General features: G+C 41.7%; 2 protein-coding genes across 2 annotated transcripts; one reads left to right on the plus strand and one right to left on the minus strand.

Annotated features, from left to right (window-relative positions):
• On the plus strand, positions 1–7,571 carry cmc1 (C-x(9)-C motif containing 1). Its single transcript, XM_080471101.1, has 4 exons — positions 1–109; positions 415–507; positions 6,432–6,522; positions 6,749–7,571. Exons 1-4 carry the CDS (start codon positions 91–93, stop codon positions 6,867–6,869), a joined length of 324 nt encoding a protein of 107 aa, XP_080327227.1. The 5' UTR covers positions 1–90; the 3' UTR covers positions 6,870–7,571.
• Positions 7,572–12,586: 5,015 nt separating this feature from the next.
• On the minus strand, positions 12,587–22,458 carry azi2 (5-azacytidine induced 2). The gene is made up of 8 exons (XM_080471100.1): positions 22,280–22,458; positions 20,541–20,794; positions 19,738–19,854; positions 19,399–19,498; positions 19,098–19,231; positions 18,659–18,723; positions 17,341–17,465; positions 12,587–14,934 (listed from the first exon to the last, which is right to left on the minus strand). The coding sequence occupies exons 2-8, from the start codon at positions 20,757–20,759 to the stop codon at positions 14,495–14,497; spliced, it is 1,200 nt and encodes a 399-aa protein (XP_080327226.1). The 5' UTR covers positions 20,760–20,794; positions 22,280–22,458; the 3' UTR covers positions 12,587–14,494.
• Positions 22,459–24,435: the final 1,977 nt, after the last annotated feature.

Below are 24,435 nucleotides of genomic sequence, written 5' to 3' on the forward strand. Positions count from 1 at the left end.
CCGCGTCGTGACGTCAGCGGAAGTTGGTGCAGCTCGACAGGGGAGGTCACATTGCTTCAGTTTTGTAATGTTTTGAGATACACCGCCTCAATGGAGTCAACAAACGCAGGTATTTAACCCTTTTTTTTCGTTTTTCTTAAAGGTTTGCATGTTTTTCAGAGCACACCTTTAGTGGTGGCTAAGTATCCGTGCTACAGTTTTCATGGAAGGCTTTGTTTATGTGGCTACAGTATCGTTAGCTGAGTCAACACTGTCGAGTTTACATATTGAGGATAAACAAGTGTCAGTAAATCTGTTCGTATAGTATTTTAGAGCCTTGTTTTAGATCCTGCATATTGTAACATCGACAGAAGCATTGTCTTTCGTCCAACGTGCCATATGCTAACAGTGGATTTTCTCTGTTTGCATCATCAGAGGAAATCAAGCTGAGGCATGTGGAGACGGATGTCTTGATCCCGAAGATGATGAGGGAGAAAGCCAAGGTGCTCTGCGTGGAAAAGGTGGAAGGTGTGTGATGTTGATTCTTCGTGGGGGTGGTGATTACACTGTTACCTTACATTTACCATTAAGGCCACATCCACACGAGCCAAAACGATCTTTTTTCTCCCCTGGGTTCTCAAAAAAAAAGAAAGAAAAAAAAGAAGCTCAACACGAGGCTTCAAGGGCATGCAGTACGTATGCCAGGCCTTTAAGGGGCGCTGTGACTCACCAAACACACCAAAAACGCAGAAGAAGAGACAGAGCACATAGAAATTTTGAAGTAGACCCCTACTCATAAACCTGATACAATTTCTATTGGTGTATGGCCCTGCTGCTATAGCATCAGTAGCTCCTGCAGCTCGATCAGAGCTTGTAGTCCGTGATTGTTGTGGTTATTTGATGACATTGCAAACTGCGGTGGGAGGCTTTTTTCCAGAGATGATCGTCTTTGCCGGCACACGCCAGGGTTTTCAAATTTCCCCAATCTGGGACCCGTGTTCACGTTTCGAAAACACCGCCACGTATGGATGACAGGCCAAAAACAGCCCTTTTACATAAATCGGCGTTCTCGTGTGGACGGCCCCTCAGACAGGGGTCATCGACCTTTTTAAGACTGAGGGGCCGTCCACACGAGAACGCCGGGTCATGTAAACAAGCTGTTTTTGGCCGATCATCCATAAGTGTATACCCCGAGGTGTGGACGGCAAAGATGATCATCTGTGGAAAAAAGATGACAAAATCGCCCCCTCTCTCCCCCCACTGCCGTCTGCTATGTCACCTAATAACCACAACAATCCCGGACTACAAATCCAGTCAAGCTGCAGGAGCTACTGAACTTGGCAGCAGGAGGCGCAGGGCCATAGACCTCATAGTACTCAGACTTGTACGAGGTTTATGAGCAGGAGTATGCTAAATTTCTATGTGCGCCATCTCGTCTTCTGTGTTTTTGGTGTGTTAGGTGAGTCACAGCGCCCCTAGAGATCTGCCATATGCACTGCATGACCTGAAGCGTCGTGTTGAGCTGTGTTCATAGTGAAGTGCGGACCGAATATTTTTTGAGAACCCCGGGGAGAAAAAAAAGATAGTTTTGGCTCGTGTGGATGTGGCCTGAGTGACACAAAGGGCTGCTTGTTATAAGCCTCCAGTAAAGTTGTTTACAGCACCGAAAACATGCAATACCATGTGTTTATGTTCATATGGTGTCTACATCAGAAAGTCAGTAATAATTACATCACTCACTATTGTCTAAATACTGTGCTTTATAGTTGAATGCATGACCAAAATTGCAAGTTAACCTTAAAAAAAGACCAGTTACAATTCTTGGACTGTTGACATTTTTTAAAAAGGCAGGGTTTGCTGACAACAATTTTCAGAGCAGAACATGCCCCGAGGACTAATCACAAGCCTAGAAGCTACAAGATGCAGAAATCACTGATAGACCTGCTCTACCCTCACTGAGACAGGACCTGAAAGTACCACTATTGCCACTCTGTAGTATATATTGTGCTTTTACAGTTTACTCCATAGAATTGCACCGCATTAATATGGAAATGTCTGTCATGTTTGGTTTACAACCACTAAGTCCTCCACCATAGGATTTGATAAAGCTGAATAAATCAAGACTTAAGTGTTGTTTTGATGTCCTGTCTCAGTCAGTCTTGCATTTTTAATGCATGAACAAATGCAATTTGTTGACACAACTGCATTACAACTACGAGAGCAATCTAATTTGAGCTGATATAACCTCTTTTTTTCATACATTCTGCATTTACCAAGGACATTATATTTAGTCCAAAAAACACGCCTGTTGCCCACAAGTTGGAATGTGGATGTGTGTTTGATTTGTCTTTCTATCGGTGTGTGTCCTGTGAAATTGTCCAGGTATACCCTCCCCTCACCCAGTTAGCAGGGGTCAACTCCGGTATCCTGCCACCATAAACAGAATAGATCAAGATAGAAGGATGGATGGATTTTTATTTAGTTTAGCTTTGTGCTGTGGAGAATTAGATTATTAACACGGCAAGTGTTGAGATATATGCTTTCACTGATCTAATTGTTCTTGTGGTTGTCTTTGGGACATGAGGGCAACATTTAAATTTATTTCAGACACGCACTATGTTTATAACAAAGCTGTATTAGAAATATGAATATACATCAACCCAAAGTATGACTTCTATTTTTTTTAAATGCAGTTTTCAGTCAGCTAGAATTACCATGATTTCTGGACTATAAGCCGCTACTTTTTTCACACGCTTTGAACCCTGCGGCTTAAAGCTCCTATTGTTTTCAGCACTTTGAGATTTACCAATGTAAAGTGCAATAGAGATTATTATTATTATTATTATTAAACAATGGCACGGCTAATTTATGGATTTTTACAGGGTTGCTGATACATGGGTGATGCGTTCAGGTGCATCATGTAACTCAGACTTTTCCTTTCTTTTGTTTTTTTACTTTTCAAAATTGGTCCATGCGGCTGATATTCAGGTGCGTTCAATAGTCTGGAAATGTCAGTATGCAGATTTATAAAATGTGGTAATATTGAACAAATTACAAAGTTTCTTGCGTAAACCATTCAAAAGAAATAACTAGGGCCCACCAAATAAAGCCCCAGATTTTTTCCCCCTACTTTTACACAATCTGTGTTACTTATTAAAGCAGGTTCGTGTCAGTCGGGGAGCCTTTGTCATATCGAGTCATTCGGCCTTGTAAATCAAAACTAAATCCTGATTAATCTCAATTGACCAGCACAATGTAAATTATTCCTCAATAGCGTTGCTTTTTTTTTTTTTTTTTCCAGACCAATTTTACTTGTACTGCCTGTTTAATTACCACAATAACTCATTTGTGAAGGATGAGTGCAGTTTTGTGTCTTGTGGAGCTGTCATTACAATAACACTTTGAGAATGCTCCAGCTGCACTAACTACTTGGAGTTACAGAAAAGCTTCACACCGGAATACAGCAGCGCACCGTTCTTCTGTAATTTCGTGATGTTATTGCTGTCAAGATTATGACGCTTTGGAAAGGTGTGAAATGAAACTGAAAAGCAAATCATGTTTGAAGGTCTCGTTTTGCTTAAAATCCACTTGTTATAGCCTATTAACCACACGTTCATCTGAGTTTATGGTACTCCATATTTATTTAATCTCTCTTAAGGTTTTGTTCGTCTTTCTTTTTAAAGGCACGTCTTTGAACCGAGCTGCTCTCGATGTGTCACCTTACGATAGCGGGAGCTACTCCGATAACCTGCTGTGCCCTCGTGTATTGTCGCTATTGAGTCGCTGGTCTTTTGGCTGGGTTTTGCGGTTTCTAGAAATTTGACAGCAGCCTGTGAACACCGGAGGTTACGGGACAGACAATAGCCGTGTGGGTACTGGAAACCCCCCTCACGTCCCACTCATTTTCACACCTTTATCATCCCCCGTCTATAATCTGTACGGGCCTCCAGCATGTGATCTGCAGATCTATAAGTTTATTTTCCTGTGTCGTCGGTCTCCGCATACATACCTCCAAACACCCCAAAGCTCACGCAGACAAGTGATACTAACCTCTTTGTAGTATTTCCTTTACGTGATTTTTCCCACTGCCTTCATGACTCACATCGGTACTCTGAAATAATTTGTTAAAAAGACATGAGATATCTGCAGATAATGATTTAAAAAAAAAAAAATAATAATAAATTGTTTCACATTGGTTACTGGTTAAATTTGTGTCAACTATAACATCCACAACAAATAATAAAAAAAAAAAAGTAAATGTCAATTTCCTTGACTTCGTACTTTATAATTTATTCATTATTCAGAAAAGCACAGATCATGCACAAAGCCTATTTTCTGTTATGGCTAATTATATATCAGGGGTTTAGACGCGTCCTCCTCTTTTAAAGCCTCAAATCTGCCTAAATGTTTCTATCATTGCTTCTGCTTCCCACAGACTGCCAGACTACACTTCTGCAGCTATTAAAAAAAGCAACACCACACAACCAACAGTGGAGGTGGGGAGCACGCTTTTCTTCAGAAGGGCCTCTTCTGACATGAATCCAGTCTCATAAATTGTCTTTTGGTGTAGCTGCTGATGTGCGCTCAGGAAGGCAGCCCTCTGCAGCCTCTATTAGTACCAGGGGACAGGGATGAGGCGCTTGTTGATTAGATTAGTCGCACTATTCTGCTTCTCTAAATTGGTTCTGCCATTGAGCTTTTTTTTTTTTTTTTATATAACCCCCCCTCCCTATTCTGCATCTGCATCCTGATGAAAGTGTCTGTGTGATAACCATACTGATGCCACTGATAAAGGTAATTATGTTGTCAGTCGTTCAACTGGAGACACGAGAGGGCAGTGAGTTTTAATTAAAGCCCTGACAAAGAGCTCGCTAACAAGGTGACGACTCGATCTTCAGCACCTTCTGTACAGTGAGGACCTTGCATGTTTACCATAGAATAAAATATAAATAAACAATTAAAAAAAAAAAAAAAAAAAGGCTAGTCTTTGGCTTTGTCTCTGCATAACAATATTTATTTGCTCAGCTCAAGGCATAAAAAGTAGTCAGGTCTATGCTGCAAGTTGCAGTATTTTGCTGTAGCGACCCCTGGAAATGTGAGCAGCCTCGGTTTTACATTATTCAACAGTGACTGAAATAGATCAGAGGTAAAGACTCTGTGGCTCTATGAAATGATAAACAACTTCGCTTTGAGAATGATTTTCTAATAAATTAAGACTCTTGATTTAGGGGCCTCTCATCCACTCCCCTAGAAAAGCCCACAGTGGACACCTGTGTCATTGAGTTTTCATTAATAACTGTGTGCCACACAGAGCTCAGAGAGGTGGGGAGAGATGATATAGGCGCGGCGAAGTGTCTTTCCCTTTCATTCGTCCGTCAGTATTCTAGACCACTTCATTCAGGTTGCCGGAGCCGATCCCAGCAGGCTGAGGGTGAAGGCATGAAGGCAGGTTAGCTCCTGAATGGATCACCATTCCAAACACAGAGAGACAAACAGTCTTTCACATTCAGTTAAGACATTTAGAACCTCAAACGCACGTTTTAGGACTACAACAGAAACCTAACGACTAGAGCACTGCGCTGCCAGAATCTATTATTATTATAATTTTTTAAAACTTTTTTTTTAATTGAATACACAGAAATAGCACACAACTTCAGGAGATGCTTTTCATTACACTTGTCTGTTTTCTCATGAAATCAAAACACGCTATTCTACCTGACAACACGCCTCCCTATCTGTACATGAATACCCTCATTCTTGATCTTCCTACAAGATCGTTGCATTTGGCCTCCATTAATTAAAGTGTAGACATTTTACAAAATCTCTGTCTGATGAAACATTCTTGACGAACATGCCACAGCAGTAAACATTTGTTTACAATGACTCTCCTGCCTGTCAGGGTCACAGTGTGAATCATGCACTTGGTTCTCGGTCATCAGAGACACCGGTCGCCAGATATTCCCACATCTTACTCTCCTTATCACACAGAGCCTGCGATTTCTAGAAAAGTTCCCTTTTCCTCCCTGGTTATTATAAATGAAGCTGTCGAGCCACAGGCCTCGCTGGGCACTGTGATCAGCGAAGCTTAACCTGTGTTTCATTCTTAGGGCCACACGCCTGCGTATACTTGCCGGTGGTTCCATGACAAATATAATCTATCTGTGGTGAGCATGTATGAAGAAGGAAACATTGGTTTCAGTTTGATAAGTGTTGGCGGCGTGACCGAAGTTTCTTCTTGTGGACATGAGGCCCATCTCGGTTTACCTGTGGCGATTTGTTTTCATGTACTGGCAGGAAATAATACACACACTGACACTATAGGGAAAGGAAGGCTTCGGTTTTAGGCGGGTGTTTGTGCTTGTGTTTGTGAGGCTGTTTTAGCTCAAATTAAGCCCTGCACACTTTATGTAACTCGTTTTTTTTCTTCCTCTCTCTCCTCCACCTCCCTCCAGCCTTCAGCCACTGCTGTAAAGAGTCTGGCTTCTTCATGGTGTTTAAATGTCGAGAGCAAAACGCAGCCCTGAAGGAATGCCTGACAGTACAGTGAGTATTTCCACTTCCCCGTGGAGCACTCCACGGTGACACAGTGAGATTGTTTCTCAAATGTCTCATTGGGCTACTTTATAGAATGTTATGACATAACGTGAACTTCATTTGTTGTGGACGGAATCTATAATGTAATTAAATGTGGAGAAGGAGGAAAAAAAGTGCTGCAGACTGTTCCGCCTCCATCAGAGTGACGACGTTGTGGCTTCTGTTTTCCCACCAGCTACAAGGATCCCGCGTTTTTTGAAGAGTGCAAGCGGGAGTACATCCAGGAGAAACTGGAGTTTGAGAGGACTGGGATTCCAACCAAGAGCAGGAAACAAAAACTGCCCACCAGCATGTAATAAACCAGCACGATTGCGAAACATCTTCTAAACCCCCTTGAAGACGCCCAGAACCTGTGTCAAGTCTTCCTCACTGAGGAAACAGGGCAACAGTCTGGATAAGTTTATTACTCTCACAGCTTCAAGCCTTTGTGTGTGTGTGTGTGTGTGTGTGTGTGTGTGTGTGTGTGTGTGTGTGTGTGTGTGTGTGTGTGTGTGTGTGTGTGTGTGTGTGTGTGTGTGTGTGTGTGTGTGTGTGTGTGTGTGTGTGTGTGTGTGTGTGTGTGTGTGTGTGTTTTTTTTTTTCCATCTTTGGAATAGGCGACTTAAAATGTGATCATACCTCAATGATGGACATTTTTTATTGTTCGGTATGATTTTTGAAAACGTCGATGCAGATGTTTTGTGCACATTATTCTCAATTCAAACAGTTTTTCCATCACTTGACTCGTCTTTCTAGTCGCGGATCTTGTCGTCATGACGCAGCCACGTATTGGAAGATCTCCAGAGTCATGCGGCACTCGTGTGTTGCTGGTCGATCGATGGCCAGTTCCTGCTGGTCACTTCAGACTGCTTATTATACACGCAGCTGACATGATTGGCATGAGAGTTAAAGAAACTTGTGCAGAATTCAGATCAAACACCTGATGTAAGCAAGAGAGAAATCCTGTGTGATGATGATGATGAAGTGATGTTGTAAATAATAAATTCTCAAAAGCAGTGAACATTGTGTGTAATTCTTTAGAGACTCACAATCACAACTTTTCACTTGTTTTCCTACTTGCATATTAAGTAAGCTCTAAATGAAGTTATAATTAGGAAGAGCAAAAGATCTGTTAGGACGCTCATCAGTCTGCACTGTGAAATGGAAGAATGTGAAGGAATAACAGGGAGGCCGGATTTTAGGAGATAAGCATGAACACTTTAATGAATTTTGATCATTTTTATTTCTTTCATTCACGACAAAAGAAATTCACTAAGTGGTCTTGCAACCCCCAGCACACGGTGTACTTCAGTTTAGTTCATTTGGGATATGAAGAAACTGAACGTTGTGAAGCATTTTCTTTTCAACTTAAGTAGCTCTGAAGTGAAATTTGTAATTTTCTGATTTTGACCCACTTAAATTGGTACCAAAAGAATTTCCAAAATAAATGAATCGCGCTCCGCTGATTCCTGATTAATTAAACCTTTACAGTGTTGCACAGTTACTGTATGTATTTATTTACTGATCTTCTGTCTTTCTCTTATTTAACACATTCTCTGAGCTCGTTGTAAGGAGGCGTTGCTTTCATAAACAACAAGGCTGAGTTATTTTCTGACTTTCTGGTGGTTGATTTGTCTCGTTTTCTTTAAGGTGGCTGCTGAATTGACATTGGCAGTATGTGAACACACGGTAAGACGTGTGGTGGAGGCTGGTTGATCTGTAATCATTATAAACATATTGACTTGATGACATTGTTGAATGTGGCACAAATACCTGGTTTCATGTCATAATATTGACAGCTAGATTTAAAAATTAACCTTTTATGGTTTAAATATGGCTCAATAGGGTACATATTATTTGCATCTGTCAACATAAATGAGAATAAAAAGTGATAGAGCACATTTCCCTTTAACTCTGGCCTCCATTGTTGCGTCACTTTAACGTTCAACTTTTAGGATTGTATTTATCTCCAAGAACAGATTTACAAAGTAAATAACATGGAAATGACATTCTGTTCGTTTTATTTTGTTTACACCAAACCTACAAAACCACAGTACACCATGTAAGTATTTACAGTCTTCACACTGGCTTTCACAATAATTGCAGCCTGCACCTAGTTTGAAATAACACAGAAAGAGTTGTGTTCTTCAAAGGAAACATTTGCATGCACTCATATGACTAATTGAGATTTGTTTTTTTTGTGGTTTTTTTTTTTGTGTTTTGTAATCAGAGTTGTGGGGAAACCAGGGCACATGGATAAGACTTTAGGTTAAGAAGTTAACCCTGCTTCTCTTTCAACATTAACTTCGGTATCTCGCTATGGGACACGCCCTCTGCACCAGTCCTGACTGGCAGACAGACGTGACATTGACTCCCAGGGGTGGGACTTCCCCCTGCTTTAAGAGCCCTTTGTCAGCGTCATCAGGAGATCCCTGCGGAGAGGCAGCGGCCATGGCTGGCCGCATAACATTGGCGATATATCTCTGTGAGCCAGTGTTTCCCCGGCCATTGTGGAGCTATTAGAATCGGAGCCAGGTCCTTCTCCCGCACTCTGGCGAGAGTCGGAGTGATCAGCTCAAATGGGGGCAAAGCGTACAGGAGAGTTCGAGGCCAATCCTGCACTAAGGCATCAATCCCATCGGAGCGCTCTGATTGGTCAGGGGATAATACAGTGGACACTCAACATTGTCCTTTGACGCAAAGAGGTCCACCTCCACCTGCCATATCTGGGCTTCCACCACGCTGTGGAGCTTCCAATCTTTGTAGCGAGGGCACCCTCTGGACAGCAAATCTGCCCCCCTGTTCAGTACTGTGAAGATGATGTGGCCCAGCACAGACAGGGGTCTGTTGATATATACCACTGTCGTGGTATTGTCTGTTCTGACCAGCACATGCTGTCCCTTCAGGAAAGGCAGAAAATGCTTCGGTGCCAGTGAGACAGCCAGAAGCTCTAAGCAGTTTATGTCTTGTTCTCAAAGTGGAGGGTCTTCTCGGCGTGGAGGCAGGGCCGTAGCTACCATCGAGGACACCAAGGTCTAGACCTCTGCATGTTTCTGATGTGTATGGAATTAAAAATAGTTAAAACAATGCTTTGGAACTGGGTGGTGTTAGGAGTGGATTCACACACACATCCTGACAACATATACTGAAATCATTTGTTTTAAATGTTTTTGGTCTTTATTTCGGTCGCTATTTGGGATAATGAGTGGTGCACCTCCGTAGTGCAGAAACTCTGGCTACGGCCCTGGGTGGAGGGTCTTGTTCTCATTGTGGAGGGTCTTATTCTCAATGTGGAGGGTCTAGTTCTCATTGTTGGAGGGTCTTGTTCTCATTGTGGAGGGTCTTGTTCTCATTGTGGAGGGTCTTATTCTCATTGTGGAGGGTCTTGTTCTCATTGTGGAGGGACTTATTCTCATTGTGGAGGGTCTTGTTCTCATTGTGGAGGGTCTTATTCTCATTGTGGAGGGTCTTGTTCTCATTGTGGAGGGACTTATTCTCATTGTGGAGGGTCTTGTTCTCAGCACAGAGGGTCTTATTCTCAATGTGGAGGGTCTTATACTCAATGTGGAGGGTCTTATACTCAGCACGGAGGATCGTATTCTCATGCTACACCCTCTTTCTCTGTCACCTCCTGCTCGAGCCTCTCCTCAAGAGCTTCATATGCTTCACCCTCCCGTCCTCTCATTTTCCAAGGTCCTGGCTTCTTATGTCAGGCAGCTCTACAGAGGTGCAGTACAACCTTGTAGAGCGACTGATTTGACTCACTTTAGGAGTTCAGCAATGGTTTTGTCTCTGCCATCGAGCAACGCCCTCAGCTCGGTCACTTCTTGTTTGAAGTCCTTCTTTGAGGTGTCTGGCTGTCTGAAGATGCCCCGGTTGCCCTCTGCCTTTCTGAGATGCACTGGGAACACTCATTGGAGAATTACCTGGTCATGGCGATGAAGTGTATTAGTGAGTGCAACAATACAACGATGCATCTGTGTGATGTGATGAAGAATGCCAGGCTGAGTAGCACAGCGAGGGGTCTTCTGCCTCTGCAGTGGTGAGTTTGGGCCATTTTTCAAGCGCGTTTTAAAGGAAACTACAAACGTGGCCGCTACTGTGTCTGAGCATAAAGTTCAGCTATGTTGTGATTTTTGTATGAAATCCAAAAAAAACAAACGACGTCCACTAACGGCAAGGTCGATCTAAGCCACGCCCCATGATGCCACACCAATTTTGTTTGAACCACGCCCCCATCCAGAATGGAGAACAAACAGAAAAGAAATCACTGCTCGCCTCCTTTTCAGTCTGTTTACAGATGTTTATACAGAATTGTGCGAATGCTGGAAGAATCGACACAATCAGTGGCGTGTGTGAGGGGATAGTGGTGTGTTTTAGAGACTAAAGTAGTGTGAGAGGGACTATAGTGAGGTGTGTGAGGGACTTTCCTCTTTCCAGTCTTCTTTGCGGTTATTGGCTGTCTTCTCCTACAGATTTGATCTGATTTGAACCATCCCAGTGCCTAAATGTGCAGCATTTTCATAACATTCCAGCGGCTCTATCTTTTCGATGTCATTTTCGTTTGAGAGTAAAGAGAACTGAAGGTTGACATGCATACTGAAAACAAGCCTGACCTCCCACAACAAACATTCTTCACTGGCTCCTGTACAGACAACCAAATCATGAGTGATTATTAGAACTCTAAACGCATTTTTTGTGTGCAACTTATTCAACTTAAAATATGACTGTTTTAAAGTCCTATCATAGCATGGTTTTAGAGCATGTTCACACATTATGAACTTATTATTCTTGAGAGAAATACATTTGAATGACAATAGAATATACACATTTTAAATTTACTCTACCAGAATCCGCACGGGAAAAATAGAAGATTTAGGACCCAGTTTTATTTGTTGCTGAAATTTGTGGAAATGTGTGGTAATGGTTTTGTTTTCATGTATTGGTTAATTCTCTGTGCAGGAGTAATACTTTTTATGGGAAGTATATTTTAAAGATTTTTTTTCCGGTGCAGTAACTTACATTCAATAAGCTAACTGTGAAAAAAACACACAGTATCCATCCATCCATCCATCCATCCATCCATCCATCCATCCAGCCAGCCAATCTTTGAAAGAAAGCTTTTTAAGTGGTGTTGTCTTCATTTTGAATTGTGATAATTTTTTTAAATTAAATACAATGAAATTGTAAATTTTTCTGCTAGTGTGATTCACATTGTGAAAACTTCCTATAAGATATACTTATGTAGGATTTTATATAAAATTCGTAATTTTAGCTTCAAAGTTTCTGCTTCGCCCTGTATATATTAACATTTAATATTTGTTATTATTACTTACTTAACCTTATTCTGCTGTATTGATTTTTTTGTTGTTCTTTTTCTGTGTGGAACTATTACAAGAATTGTAATAATAAGATTTGTAATTAATCCGTTGGGATAAAGAAAGTATTTCTTTCCGATTTTATAAAAATCAAAAATACAGTCAATCAAAATTTCCTTAGCTCAGATGTATTTCCCACTTAAAAAAGAACTACAAAAACAACAAAAAACAGGTGCCGTTATGATAATAACCACTTAAATGCTTGAAAGTCAGAAACTTGTAAGTGTGGAAATAGCTGACAAAACCATTTTAAAATCCTGAATATACACCAGGACGTTTTGCAATTCGAGGCACGTTTTATTTGATCGGAGTGGGGCAAAAAGGTGGCTGTTGCAGAAACGTGCACCATAAATTGGAAGTATGATTGGAAGTCTCATTGCCCCTATCCATCCATCCATTAATCCAACTCAGGGTCAAAGAAGGATGGAGCTGATCCCGGCTCAATATGGGGTGAAGGCAGCGTAGACTCTGACCGGCAGTCCATCACAGGGCAACCACAGAGAGAAAAACGCACCTACGGGCCATTTACACGCACCACGTTTTTGGACTGTGGGAGGAAACAGACGTAAAACCAATGGACAGGCAGAACAAGTAAAGTCTCAAGTCAGGGTCGTTCCTGCTAAAGTAAAAAAAAAAAAGAAGATGCAAATACAAGTGCTTTCATTTCATTCATTTAATTGATCATATTTACAAACAGTCTGAAGTGCAGTAAATCTAAAATATAATCCATATCTACTGTACATTGCATTTTGGTTTGCAAATTGTTTACAGAAGTATGAAACTACTGCTGTAAAATAATTCTTCTTAAAAATCAAGAACATAAAAGACCACAGTTATGAAACAGATTGCAGTAAATGGAAGAAAAAAAAAAATTCAACAACACAAAACCTTGTTTTTTTTTTGTTTAGTTTTTTTTACAACCATGGGCCTTTGTGCTTTGTGCACCTCTATGTCAAGTCACAGCTCACATTTCTTCAGGTTTACACATTATTGTCACGCCACCAGTGAGGCAGCTCCTACATCACATCACAAGTCTTGTGGGTGGGGCAGGAGGAAAAAAAAGAAAAAGAAAAAGAAAAACCTATTCTTTGGAGTGCAAAAACCGTGTTTGGCAGAGTACTGAAGCCCACCATATACATTTCTACAAATATGCACATTCTTCCTTTTGTGTGTCTTATAAGCTAATACATTTAATTTGTACATCCTTCAGATTATCCGACACTCCAAAAGAGAAATCAATTACAAACTTCCCTTATCACTTAACAGCAGGATTAATAACAGCACAGTGCAGAGCTTCAGTAGGTTTTCTATTGTTGAAAATGTCCAACAACCTCTATTCAGCCTCACCGTGAGCTCAGTATACAGGGGAGTATGCAGACCATTGTTCCTTCAAGATGGAAAGTGTAAAAAAAGTTCCTGCAAAGCTAAATTCAGTAGTCTGAGGAAAAAGGAATATGTGACAACAGGCAGGTTTAAAGAGGCTTTCCAAACAATTAACTTTCACCTTTTCTGGAGGAGCCGAGTTTGGAGTTGGTTTTCTTTTCCAGAAAGCATCACACCGCATCTTTCCCCCATACACACAAATAAATTAAAAATACTGCATTCTCAAATATGATTCAGTAAGCATGGATAGATTGACAGCCTACCTTGATATAACGATCCATATGTACTTTGTGGGGGGGGGAAAGAAAGAAAAAAAAAAAAAAAGATTTGAATTTGGTAGTTGTTAAAATTTTGGAACCAAAATATCAGCGATTATCCTACAGTTGCAGTATGTCTGTCTCCATCATAGTACAAAAACAAACACATCGAATCCTTGTACCAAGACGTCTCCGTCACACAATCATGACACGGACATGGGATTATGTATCTTGTATAATTTACAGTGATCGAATGTAAAACGACTTGCATTGGAGGGAGTACGGTTATACAAATCCTAGTACTATGCTGTGGCTCCGGCCGTCACTGGCCACAGTATATGGAGAGAGGGAGAGAGAGAGAGAGAGAAAGAAAGAGAAAGAGAGGCCCTTTGAGCTCTATTAGGTTTATTACGATGAGATACAGATCTAGGCGGGCGAAGGATTCCCACACACTGATCTGCACACACAGGCACACTGTTTGATGTACGTATATATAAACACACACGCAAATTAAACTGCTTGTATGCATGCTTGCGCACACTTATGCACGTGCATACAAGGACACATACACATGGACAAACTATTCTGTTGAGGGTCGGTCATCAAATTTTCCTCTGCAAAATCAGGTAAGTTCACCGATGCGGTGTGCAGAGATGGCATTTCAATGAGATTAGTCTTTACCTCGAGAAAAAAGAAGAAGAAGAAAAAAAAAGGCCTCTTCTGGCCTCAGTTAGATCCCACAAGCAGTAGGTCCAGTCTCAGTCACTCCGAAGGAGTGGTGTTTTCAACTTAAGGCAGGTTAGGTGGTAGCTATGTGGCAGGGTCGGAGAGTTCACTTATTCTTCCATTCAATTATTTTCCACCAATTTCATACTGTGTTTGATCATTTATTGCCCCCCCCCCCCCCCCCCGATGTGGTTTGTCTTAATAGGGCTTGGCCCACTCTGTATTTGGGCTTCTGGGACTGCAGTTCCCCATCGAGGACGAGGAGTTGGACGCAGCGGCGTGTCCCTCCCAGAACATGGCGTCACTAGGCTTGGGCGGGCTGGGGAAGGAGCGCGAGCTGTCGTCCAGGGAGGCCTGGTTTATAGGAGGCGGGGGCAACACCACGGAGCAGGTATCACTACCGAGCAGAGCCTCTCCTGAGCAGCCCGGAGAGGGCCAGGGACCGTCGTACCAGCAGTCTTCCCTCAGACTGTCCGGCAGCAGGTTTCCTGACTGACCAATGACTGGGGGACCGGGACGACCGGAGCACGAGGGGAGTGGGGGGGCACTAGGGGGACGAGGCACGGACGCCCGGGGGACTGGGTGGTGGTTGTTCTTTTCCACATCATCCAGACACTGGATTGGAACCGTTGAGGCAGCTTGACAGAGAGAAGGGTGGGGAGGATCCAGAGAAAAAGAGAAAATGAAGGACAACCGAGTTAAAAAAATAAACAAAAGACTGCAGCAGATGTACAAAGATTTTTCAGAATAATTTTTTTTTTTTTTATCTAGTGAGACCTGTATACACCGACTGGTAATGTTGTCAAACTTGAATTTCATTTATATCAACGATTCTTTATGTTTTATTTAATGGTGGAAACCCCTTTTGAGGATGGAAATATTTAGAGTTATCGTGTCTGTAGCGTGTTAACAACGTGTAAACCTCACAAAATCTTCTACACAAAATAAATTGGATTTAAAAAATTCTACTTTTTTTTTTTTACTTTCACTCGAGAAACAAAAATCTTTGTTAAACATTGTCCCCTGGCTTTAACAGCCGTGTCAAAAATTGGACACGACAGCATTGATTTCCATCTCGTATTGTAAAACTGGTTTTCATATTGAAGTCCTAAATGTCCTGATTTTTCATTATGTCACGTTTTTTTTTTTTCACTATTTCAATGAGATGTTTAGAAAAATTTAATTTTTATCTGCACCTGAACTCAAAAACACAAAATCATGAGAGATCAAAGCATTACGAGTAAAGTATTGTTTATTATCCATTTTTTAATGACTATTAATAATAACTTTTCACTTTATTTATTTGTGAACATTTGATATGACTTAACATCCACGTTGACCAAACCTGAAAAAGTAAATAATGGGGAAATGCCAAAAAGTTTAATATATTTTTTGTTAAATTATCTTTAATCTTCTTGTTAATGTTTTTGTAAAGGTTTTACAGAAATGTCAAATCCACCTGGCAGCACGAATGAAGGCATCCGCTTTTATATTTTGATAGATAAAAAAAAAAAGAGACTTTATTTGGCACCATGATCGCACCTCTGCGTTTGTTTACACGTGGATTAAGGTGGAGTTTGTAAAGACCTGATATAATGCTAAAGGCGCGTTCAACAAAGCCCTTTGATCTCTATAACTGGCTCAAGACGGCGCGGTGAGATGAGAACTCTCACACTGAGCAGCGGGCTACGTATTGTGCAAGAAAAGCCCTGCACAATGTAAATGTCACTGCCTTGAGAATCAGTAAATATTCCCGCAAATAATTAGGTTTTGTTCTCAAAACAAAAGCTTAATCAAACCGGCTTCTATGCATACACAAAGCGCGTCTTTTATATTTTGCATATCCGTACACAAGTCTCACACACACACACACACATCGCTGCTTTGCGATCAAATCATCATCTTGAGCGAATAATAAAGTTTAAATGAGAGTGTCTGCTCCCGCTTTGTTTCCATACCTCTCCTTCCACACATCATCTATCCATCCATCCCTCCCCGCTATGCTTCCATGAGAAGGTCTCCTGAGTCTAGGATTTGAATAAAAGTGATTCCAAAGGAGGAACATTAGAAGAATACAGATGCACAGCAGGACTGAATAAATACATGCCCCCTCTCCTCCCTCTCCCTATTCTTTGCCACTCCTGCTTTCCCTATTTCACTCTATCCGCCTCATCAAAGTTACAGGATTACCCTCTTATTCAGTGGAATAAATAGGCAAAGATTTATTTTCTTGCCATATTTCGTTCTCTAATTTTCACCTCCAGGTCTCCTGTTCTGACACTCTGAGGAACCGACGCCAGAGGTAATCCCTCCTAAGGGGAGCATACATCGTCTCAGAGGGAGGGGAACACAGAGAGAGAGAGAGAAAGAGAGATCATTTCATCATGTCCTTTAACAGAGTGTTTGAGCACTTTCACAATATCCCGTCTTATCACTCTCTTGTACAAAGTGCAATGAGAAGTCCTCTGAGCGAGGAGCACTTCTTTACAGAGGCGCTGCTGGAACCGAACAGAAGCGGGCGGTAGGAAAGCAAAGCCGCGACGCGGCGCAGTCTTTCGCACACTTGTGTCCTCGTGAGAGTGTACCCGGTTAGAGTTCAGAATGGAACCGGGGGGGTTTGCATGTTTTCCCCTCGGGCGTCGGGGGTTTTCTGCAAGCAGCTTCCTACCCCAATCCAAAACATGAATTTAATTGATAACTCTAAATGTTTCTGGTAGATGTGAATGAGAGGGCGTGTGCGGATGTCTCGTCTCCGTTTGTGTCCTACTCTTCAGGGCAAATCCTGCCTTCAGCGTTCACCCATACAGTACAGTAGGGTCAGGATGGGCATTTGTCGGAGTGGCTTTTCATCGATTCATCTAGCATGCCCCCCCCCCCCCCCCACATTATACGTACAGGAGTGGTATGAAAGAAAGCAGAGGAGCAGAGATGTCCGTTATCACATATACATGGATCACATAAAAATAATTGGTTGATCTTTAATGAAAACATAAACAACAAGAAAAAAAAACCAAAATCTGAACTCTGCCACATGTGTGTCTCACCTTGTCTTGTCTCATTGACTAAAGGCCTGAGTTTCCTGATCAGGCCTGTTTGGTGCTTCAGCTCGGAATGCAGACGGTTGACCTCACGGCACAGCGACTGGTATGTCTGCTGCACGCTTCTCTCTCTACAGGTGAGAAGAACATTTCCATAAAAGTTACGGAGGAGATTTCACATTTCCTCAAAGTTTCTGCTTTTAGCAAAAAAACCCCAAAAAAAAAACACCAACAACCGTTTGACTGGATCTCGCGCGGTAAAAATCCTTTGTGAGCCGTGTGTCCGACAATAGCTTCTAGTTTCCTGACGGCCCCACCATACAGCAGCCTGGTAAATGGAAATTTCGCAGGACACTTGAACAAAGGAGCCTAATTTAATTCAATCTAATTTAATTCCAGACATTGCTGGAGCAGCTTCTTTCCTGTGATAACTGTATTCCTGCTATAGGATTTACTACTTTGCTGACACACTTAGCACCATCACTGACTGTGCTGATCTGGAGTCTCGGAGTTTCACAGGTGCTGAGCATAAAATCACTTAACAGCATAAAATCACTAAGGCACATTTACACCACATTTGAGGTTTGCGAAGGAAAAAAAAAAAAAAACTAAAACACTCTAAAGGTAATCTAAATCGATTTAACCACCTAGAAACATTGAACAGGATGAAAAAAAAAAAAAAGATTTATTGGCAAATTTGGAGACTGAAATGCTTACAATCTGTCCCATCCACGCATTATGCGAAGATGCAAAATCTCATCAACACTTCCTTTACGTTGTAACACCTGTATCAGCCGACAAAACCGTGAAAAGAAAACCGGCACAGTGAAACAAAGTCATTTTGTAATGTTAAAACCGAATGAACGACAAACTGAAGTCCCCTTAAAATCCCCCCAAAAAATCCTCATTTACAGGGCGGCACGGACAATTAGCGCAAACCTTTCACAACCTAAATCATAGGACACTTTTCAATTATTTCTCCCAAATATAATGTCACAGTCTGGCAGACAATGTTTATTTATTTTTATTTTTTTAAGAAGGTGATTGGCAAGTCTAAAGATCTGTGATGTGCAGATGTATAAAGCGGCACCCTCCTCTAGTGGCCAAAGAGAATAAGTACAATCTGTGGCGAAGGCGTGTGCTGCTTTATAGCAGTTCAAAAGAGAAATATGCCACAACAAATGTCCATAAACGTTATCAGACATTTCATCAGCTTGAGCTGTATAACAAAATGCCAAATACTCCGGAGATGCAATGTTTTTTTTTTGACTTTTTAAACCGGGGAATGAAATAATCAATTACCCTTCAAGCATTTCTTTCATACCTTGTATCGTATTTTGCGTCACAGGTCTGGTCCAAGTCTGGTCCATTAAGGCCGAGGGGTTCCTCCTAAAACACAGTCATGTTATTGCAAACGGGAAAATCCTCATTACGAACAAAAGCAGGCCTCCTCGGTTCGCGTTCATACGGCAGAGCAGAGGTGTCCACTCCTGGTCATGAAGGACCTCGGTCCTGCAGGTTTCAATGTGCTGTTGCTCCAAATGTGTCGTCAGGAGGTTTAGCAGAAAAGCCTGATTACTGTCCATTTTGATGCGGTTATATATTGAAAGCATGCAGGACTGAAGTTCTCTGGAACCGCGAGTTGACACCTCTGATCCCCATTATTCTTAAAATGGGTTTTTGGGGATCTGGTTCCACATCAGTATCCCAGTTTCCACTCAAAATGTCTTTCTCCGATGCTCTCTGTTCTCACACTGACTTACCACACTCTTGTCCAGCAGTCGGCTGTTCTCCAGCGTCACTCTCTCCAGCTCCTCCTGCAGTTTGATGATCTTCAGCTCAGTGTTGGCCCTGTCGACCTGCCAGTAGTCTTGCGGGCTGTTCAAGCTCTTCATCACTAGACACACACAGTTTAAATGAAGTACATGAATATCCGACACATGTAGATACATAAAGTGATTCTTATAAATGGCCTATTGTTGTCTGAATGCTGAATATCGTCTGACTCAAGCGAGAAGGCAAGTCGAGTAATTCATTTTAAGGTTTGCGTGTTGTACTTCGTACCTTGGCTGATATCCATCTCTGTCCTCAGCTGAAGCAGCTCCAACTCTTTGGCCTGAAGCTGCTCTGTCAGCAGCCGCTCACTCTCACTCTTCTCCTTTTTCTGAGACGGAGAGGCAGAAGGTGAGAGAGGGAGAGTCAGTCAGTACTCCTGCCAGTGCACAAAACTGTCTTCCAGTTGAAATTACAAGTAGAACTCTCTTTAATCTCTGTAAACTTAATAATGATTAGTGTTTTTTTTTCTTTTTTCATTTTTTTTTTTCCTGGTTTGCAACATACTTGATCTTTGTGCCTGCCTGTAGTTTCAGTTTGTGGGATATTTAGATAAGTCAGTGAACGCACCAGTTTGTTAAGCTCCATCTGCAGGTCCTCCTTCTCTATATAGATACCTCGGTAAGCACTGAAGGCCTTGTTCACATACTGGGGACCCTCTGACGGAGGAGCATCTGGCCTGAAGTGCTAAAGAGAAGAAAAAAAAAAAAGATAATGTAGAAAAGAAGCAGGTGTTTTTTTTTATTGATCTCATTCGTTAATTTCTTCCCCCTGTCAAAGCACCAGTGTATAAAACAGGATTTTTAATTAAGCATGTGGCTACAGGTCAGTTATACGCCAATGTTTTCACCTTAGACTACCAATCAGAATTGAAACCCTTCACCTTTTCCTAGTTACTGTAACTGCATTTCAGGAGCCTTTCTCCTCTGCTGTGTTTTACTCCAGCACAATGTCTGCTCATGCCAGAATTCTTTTCAGCCCTCCTTTCTGTATTAGAGTCGGTTTATTCCTCATTGTTCTACAGCCTTGACTATAAGCCAACGATATTAATGATGCTGGCATGCAGACCCTCCCACAGGCAAGTATGTTGCAGTGTGGTGTTGAATACGCTGACTTTTTCCTCAACTTTTTCCAAGCAGTTTTTGTTCGCCCACAACTCTGATGTCCTGCAGAGAAAATGCAGATTTCATTCATCTTTGTCCACAGCTCTCTCTGTCCAACTCCGACTTCAGCCAACAGAATAACTTCTTTCGATTCATTTTTTTTTTTTTTAAAGTTTCCGCGCGTGCACACCAAGAAAAACGAAGCTTTCAATATTCATCATCGACGCCATACCCCAAAACATGCCCCTTGTATCACGTCTCCATCTATACCTTGTCCTCTAGTTGTTTAACCCTCTTCCTCAGGAGGGTGTTCTCCCGCTCTGTGTCTCTTAGCCTCTTCTTGATGTCCTCATAGGCCGTGACCAAAGCGAAGTGGGAAGCAACAGACTCATCGCCAGCGCACACTGAGACTGGACTCTCACCAGCAGCAGTGTAGGCAGTCTCATGTTTAAGGATACAGATGTCATCATCCACTGCCAGGGGCTCCATGTCTGCACAGGCCTACTCTGTAGCAGATAGAAGACCTATAGAAGGCAAAAAAAAATATTATTTCATTTTTCAAAACACATCCACGTAAAACAGACGGTATGACAATAAGTTGAGCAAACAACATCCCAGTGCTTACATTTCTGTATTTTTCACAACACAATGACCATCTGTAGGTGGCACTCTCCTCTTGTCTCGGGCTTACCGAGAGATGGTCTGCTATGTGGCATCACTACTGCACAGAAACTTAACCCAAAATAATCTGGATTTGCTGTGGATTAACTATGTATAAAATCCACTTTTTGGGCTATAATTCACCGGTGCAGTTGGTGCTATTGGCTGTTAAGGTTGTGAATTACTAACAATAACAAATGCATTCTGTTCAATTATTGTGTGAGCAGTATGTCTCAAGAAATCAAAATGATTTAAAAGTATTACACATCAAAAATTGTCAAATATTAATAAGAATAATCTAAATCATTGTCACAATAGTAAAAAAAAAGACAATCACAAACAAAAGACTTCATCTGGACATATGGATTCGAGTTTACGTTCTTCTTCACTGTAAAGACATTTTGTGTTTTGTTGCTCCGGCAGATCGTTTATTTATTAATCACAAAACACCGAATACTTCATATTTTAAGAATCGTGTTACCCGTGTGACTGTATGATGTATAAAAGAAGGTTACTCTGGGAAATAGTTAACTGCAGTTTCAAATACAAAGAGCCCTGGAGAGCTTGGATGGTTGACTGGATAATCAAGTACAGAGCAATGTAAGACATTCAGACTGGTTTGTGACACCCAGCAAGATTCTTATGTGGAGAAACACACACACACACCCACACACTCCCACGGGTGTGTGTGTGTGTTTTCTGGGAAGCCGCTAAAGCTAGTTGATGATGTCAGCATGCAATGATGCAGCAAACACACAGCAGCCAAGTTTATTACCCTGAAGGCCAAAAAAAGAAAAAAAAGTTTCCGCGCGTGCACACCAAGAAAAACGAAGGCAAGTGGAGCCGCTCGCTTCACCGGACGACCCTTGACGTGAAATCCAAAGCGACCTCAAACAACAACTGAAAGCGAAAGTCAACGAGAAACCACAAGATGTCAAGGGCGTCATTTTGTTTGACTTCATCCACTAGAAAATGAAAGCGAGTGAGAAACAAGCTCAGCGCGGCAACGTGCAGTCGCGATGTTGTACAAATAGGGACTGAAAGTAGCGATAATCGACTTGTAAACAATCAATGAATCCCGACCGTGTGCGACGCTATCGTACAAAGTGTTAGCTTCCGTGAGCACCGTTGACAGCCGAAAAACAGCAATTCGAGACACTGCTGAATTATTCTCCGCAGACAAGAACGCACTCATTAGACGGTGACTCTTAAAGCTCAAACACAAACGTGAAGAGCGACGGCGATCGAAATGATCGATCTGTTATGATGATAACAGCGAGCTAGGGCTAGCTACCATCTGAGGCTAGGTGAAGCGAAAGCGGTCCAGCGTCTTTCAGTGTTCCACTAACCGTGTTAGATGCTCGGTTCAATTGGGGCTTAGGCTGCTACGTAGGATTATCATTTATCCCTGGATGGAGGAGAGCTATTTCCTGGAGGAAAACAAAGAAAGGAGGCTGGAGCCTCGCTCAGTCTCTGAACTGACAGCTGAGAAAACAAAAACTTCCGGGAGTCACCCGCCTGTCCCGGTTCTTTCACAATAAAAGCACCGGGACTCCTCAATGCAGAAACTCGAGACAGATCAGATCGGACACATTCAGATCAGAGACAGCTCTTGTCTTATCATCAGAACTTTTTATTTAAAGCGTGGACTGAAGCAATCATCTAAAAAAAAAGTCTGAAAGACATTTGACCAACTGATGATCTATGTGACAAATCCTTTGAAACAATGTTTTGACTGTAGTGTAGACCTTGTTTTTATGTTTTCCCAACTTTTAAAACTATTCACAAATATATGTATATAAATTAAAAAGGGAAAATAAGTCATCTAGGGCCACAGTGGTTAGGGCGCTCGCCTCACAGTGAAAATGTCATGGGTTCAAATACCGGCTGGGCCTTTCAAGTGTGGAGTTTGCATGTTCTCCTTGTGTGTGAGTGGGTTTTGTCCAGGTACTCCGGTTTCCTCCCACAGTCCAAACACATGCCGGTGAAGTTAACTGGTAGCATTCAATTGCCCTTAGGTGTGAAAGTAAGTGTGGTTGTTTGTCTCTCTGTGTTTGCCCTGTGATAGACTGGTGATCTGTCCAGGGTTTCCTGCTTCCGCCCCAAGTAAACTGGGTTCGGATCCGGCGCCCCATGACCCTGCACAGGAATAAGTGGTATTAAAATGGATGGATGGATGGATGTCAAGTTGCTTCTTATACTATTCTTTATTCAGTTAAAACCACCCTCTTTTTTTTTTTTTTTTTTTTAACAAATGGTGTTTATTGCACAAATGTACATGTTCTGCCTCTATGTGCGTATGTTTTCTCTGGGTACTCTGGTTTTCCTCCCACTGTCCAAAAACATGCATGTGAGGTTTGACCCTAAATTGCCCTAGATGTGAATTTGAGTGTGTGAGCCATCTGTTTCTGTGTTAAGAGTGTTTGCCCTGGTGGCCTGTCCAGGTTATTCCCTGTCCTTGACTGTAGTAAACTGGGGTCGGCTCCAGAAACCCCACAACCCCGAACAGGATAAATTGGAATAGAAAATGAATGGATGGATATATGGATGGATGGATGGATGGATGGATAGATGGATGGATGATATAGACATAAAGAAATCCTTGAAAACAAAGTGAAGTCGGGGTAATTTTGACTGTAATGTAGAACTTGTTTTTATTTTATCATATCTTTCTAAAACTATGACAAATATGTGGGAAAATCATGTATCATCAAAACAAATCCAGTATTGTGAGTTGACAGGTGCAATATTAGATTTTTCTTTAACCAATAAACAAACAGTTGTTTCTCATAATAAACCAGTACAAATTGCATATTCATATACAATCTACTGAATGCATTATCCACCACAAGCAAGCAAAAAAACAAAAAAAAACTAAACTAATCATGATCAGCCTTCCTTTTGTGTTTGTTTCTTAAAACTGTACCAAATAGAAATGATTAGAGCCTTTAAAGACTGTTGGACTTTGTGTCTGACTCTTTTGAAACTCCAAAAGGTGAACACCTTTGGGCCTCTGTAAGCTGAAGTCCCCCCAGCCTGGACCAAAGTGGTGGTAATATTGGAAGAACACCTGTAGTTTACAAGAGTTTCCTATGGGAGAAGTAGCTGCTGGTAAGCTCTAATGACTAAACAAACCAAATTAACATGAGGAAATACAATTGTTTATACGTAAACATTAGCTTAGCTCCCCAATTAGCTTAGCATCAATTGCGAGCAGGCTCTTTCTGAGTGTTATGAAAAAGTTTCAGTACTTTAAACAGTTTGGGGATAATAGTTGGTGCTTAGTTAGGGTCTAACTGGCTTGTAACCACCCAGGCTTTAAAGAAAATCTGCTGCAATGAAATAGTTTCACCAACGTTTCTCTTGCTGGTCAGGGCTGTTTAAGAAGCCTCACGAGTAGGCCGCAATGAGAATGAAAACTAACCAACCTCAGAACATAATTTGTTCTAACCACCCAGTTTAGAACTGAGATGAAACATTGGGATATTAGCTGCATGATTGTAAG

The sequence above is a fragment of the Lipophrys pholis genome (assembly GCF_963383615.2).
Source record: "Lipophrys pholis genome assembly, chromosome: 9".
Classification (NCBI taxonomy): domain Eukaryota; kingdom Metazoa; phylum Chordata; class Actinopteri; order Blenniiformes; family Blenniidae; genus Lipophrys; species Lipophrys pholis.